This window comes from Saprolegnia diclina (assembly GCF_000281045.1).
Source record: "Saprolegnia diclina VS20 unplaced genomic scaffold supercont1.1, whole genome shotgun sequence".
Taxonomy (NCBI): Eukaryota; Oomycota; class Saprolegniomycetes; order Saprolegniales; family Saprolegniaceae; genus Saprolegnia; species Saprolegnia diclina.
The window spans coordinates 902,961-906,404 of record NW_008246068.1 but is presented as its reverse complement, the minus strand read 5'-3'; the positions used below and the strand labels follow the sequence as shown (position 1 = coordinate 906,404).

General features: G+C 61.0%; 2 protein-coding genes across 2 annotated transcripts; one reads left to right on the top strand and one right to left on the bottom strand.

Annotated features, from left to right (window-relative positions):
* SDRG_00295 (hypothetical protein) lies at positions 1-1,434 on the top strand. Its single transcript, XM_008605766.1, has one exon. It carries the CDS (start codon positions 63-65, stop codon positions 1,302-1,304), a length of 1,242 nt encoding a protein of 413 aa, XP_008603988.1. The 5' UTR covers positions 1-62; the 3' UTR covers positions 1,305-1,434.
* Positions 1,435-2,122: 688 nt separating this feature from the next.
* Positions 2,123-2,916, bottom strand: SDRG_00294 (hypothetical protein). The gene has a single exon (XM_008605765.1). It carries the CDS (start codon positions 2,897-2,899, stop codon positions 2,240-2,242), a length of 660 nt encoding a protein of 219 aa, XP_008603987.1. The 5' UTR covers positions 2,900-2,916; the 3' UTR covers positions 2,123-2,239.
* Between the last annotated feature and the right edge of the window lie 528 nt (positions 2,917-3,444).

Genomic DNA, 3,444 nt, shown 5'->3' with positions numbered 1-3,444 from the left:
GCGTCACGCTGTAGAAATGGACCTCGCCTTTTGTATGGCCATTTTGGATTTTGCAACCAACGATGGACCGCCGGGACGCAACGACGGACGCCGACGAGCAGGCCAAGAAGAAGCAGCTCGAGGACGAGGAAGCCAAGGACGAGGCCAAGACGACGACGACGTCGGCGCGGCCGCATGTCCCGAGCGTCCTCGACGAAGCCGACGACAAGATCGAGTACCGGTCGATCGCGGCCATGGCCATGCCGCAGCAGTTTGGCCCGGGTCTTGGCCACATGCACCACGCGCCGGCGTTCACGATGGCCGCACCGGCGCCGTTTAGCGCGCGCGCCAAGCCGCGCCAGGCTCACACGCCGTCGGAGCCGCGCATTGCGATGGTCGACCCGACCAACTATGGCAAGACGGTGGTGAAAGCGCTGCCACCGCCGCCGTTCCGCCTTGAGATGCACTCGCACTTTCACGTCAAAGGCACGAGCCTCCAGCGCCTCTGCATGACGATCGGTCAGAAGCTCATGGACATGGGCGCCGACTTTGTCTTCAAGGCTGAGAAGGGCAAGTGGAAGGTCTCGCGCGTCCTCGGCACGAGCCGCGTCCAACTGAACGTGACGCTCTTCAAAGCCGGCGCCGAGCTCGTGGTCGAGTTTCAGCGTCGGGACGGCGATATCGTGAGCATGATGGACATGTACGGCGAGGCCGTCGACGCATGCAAGAAGCAGCAGCTCCTCAGTGGTCAAGGAGCGACAAAGCCGCTCAAGCACAAGCGTCCGGCGCCACTCAATGTCCCGTCGACGACCGCATCGCCCACCGACCTCCACGTCAAGGACGCGGTCCGGTCCCTTCACGAGATGCTCACGAGCAAGCACAGCGACGTGCAGCTCCAGGGCGTGCTGGCGAGCATCTCGCTGGCGACGACGCCGCAGTACAAGGACATCATGGCTGCGCTCGTGCCCCACCTCGTGCGCCTCACGACGTCCTCGGACAAGAAGATTGTCCAGTGCACGTCGTTTGCGCTCGCGCGGCTCTGCGACGACCCCGAGTGCCGGCGCGCGTTCATCAACTGCGATGGGTGGCAAGTCATCATGACGATGGCGGCCGGCGGCGCCGACATCGCCTCGGACCTGCAGCGCGAGAGTCTGCACATCCTCGAGATCCTCTGCCCCTTGTACTATGAGGAGCTCGCCAACGCCGACGGCGCGGGCGCCGTTCTGGCGCTCATCCAAGAATGGGAATCCATCGTCGACCCTCGATTGAAGAAGCATGCTTGTGGAGCCCACCGCGCGCTGCAACGCGCCGGTTTGCTCGCATGAGCTCTGTCGACAGCGCCAAAAGAAGAAGAAGCATGCGCGTATGTACCATAGACGACTAGCACGGACCGAAGTAGTCGGGACAGACACTCATTGGTCTCGTAATGCGCAACAAGGATTAGGTTTAGTTGTATGCATCGTGGTTGCGACGGCCATGCAGCCCTGGGGCGATGCTTCGCTGCAGTCGTAAGGTTGGTCAAGTTCCCTTGGGTTGGTGGACGCTGGGCGCTTTGCACTTGGTACATGTACTGGGTGGACGGCCGCCGTGACGTGGCAGCGTGACACCGCAACGATCCAGCGACCGAGAGTTTCGAAGGACTGGCTCCCGCGTGCAAATCGGCGCGTCATGGCGCGACCAGGTTGACGACCATGGAGGCGGAGCATCAACCTTGTACTCCATTTACGACCCGTTGCTTTCTGTTGGGCCACATGCCGGAAAGCGGATGCAGCGGCTGTGGGCAGAGGAGCTGCTGTCACTCACTGCGACTTGAAGAAGAGACACCTGTCGTGCACGCCAAATGCAAAGCACGGTGATCGGAATCTGGTGCATTCGGAGGGTACCGGCACCGGGTTGCTCAGGGATCGAAGCGACCATAGCCGGTGTCGAAGGACCGGTCGCATTATCTGCGCAAATGACCAGGTTCGCGCGTACTGCACACAGCTACTCGAGAAGTCAACTGCAAGTCGTGTCCATGCTGGCTGGCACCCATGAAACCCGCCGAGACTCAAATCTTTACTGGTGAAAATCAAACGCGCTGGGTATAATCACATTTTGACACTGGCCTCCCTCTTGCCATTTGCCGCTGCTCAACAACCCGACGCTGGAAGTACAACATGCAATTTGGCTTAACAATAGAGAAAGTAGTGGATAAAGGGATCCCTGGATCGACACGCTTGTCAGTACATTGGTAGTACCTCGTGTGTGCTCGAGTTGGCGCCTACTTCTTGCAGACGCCAATGCTGCGGAACGTGAGCTCGGGCTGCTTGCACACGGCCTTGCTAAACTCGCACCAGTTGCTGTACGTGCGCTTGTCGGACGCGCAGATCGGGTCGTAGCTGCGCATGCACGCGTAGTTGCACTTGCAGTCGCCGGTCGCCGCGAGGAGAATGCTCGGGTTGCGGCACTGCGCGGCTTCGAGGAGGCACTTGTTGGCGTACGTGACCCAGTTGGAGCCGCACACGGGCTCGTACATCTTGTTGCATGCGTCCGAGCACGATGGCTTGGGCGTCGGCGTCGGCAGCTTGCACGGTCCGTCGCGCGCGCGCGTCAGCGACGGGTTCTTGCACGCGGCAATGTTGAGCTCACACTCGTTCGAGTACGTCTTGCCGTCCGAGCCGCACACGGGGCGGTAGATCTCGAGGCAGTAGCGCGGGCACTCGGCCGTCTCCCATCCGCACGCCGTCGCGTTGGCCATCGTGAGACCCGGGATCTTGCACGCCGCGACGTCGAGCTCGCACTTGTTGGAGTACGTCACACGGTCCGAGCCACATACGGGCTGGTAGTACATCGGGCACACCGTGATGGGGCAGTCGGTCGGCGCGCTCAGCGACACGACAGCCGAAGCAGCGAGCATGGTCAAGTAGATGGAAGCCACCATGGTTTGGAGAAGAGGCAAATTGAAAAGTGAGTCGAGAGGGCCGTCGCGATCGAAAAAACGTGGCGCAACGACAGGGCTCCATCGCGTATCGACACAGTAGCCCTCGCCCATCCACGTCATGCGACAGAGCTCTCGAGTGATCAGATGCACATACGCGTCCACGCCGGCTGGTGCACATCGTGCGGAGGACACCGTCCCATGCGTCTCTCTGCGCCCCGATCGCGCGTTGTGCGCTCTCGTCGAGCAACGTCGTGTCTCGGGCGTCTCTACGACACGGGAGAGGTATCTCCGCGGTAGGAACTGCGTCTCGTGTTTTCCCAGTTGCACCCAAAGCTCCTAGAGAGCGCTAGAAACAACTAGTCCTTTGACGCGACAGCCTCCAGAAGAGCACGCGTAAACCAAGCACGCAAGTGTCATTGCTTTGGCGCTGGGACATCGCTTGGAAGGGGTGACCAGATTTGATAGGCATGATAGTCGTCAACGAGTCGCAGGTTGCGCCGGCGTACTACATGAGACAAGCGACGGCCTTTCCTGCAGCCAACGCG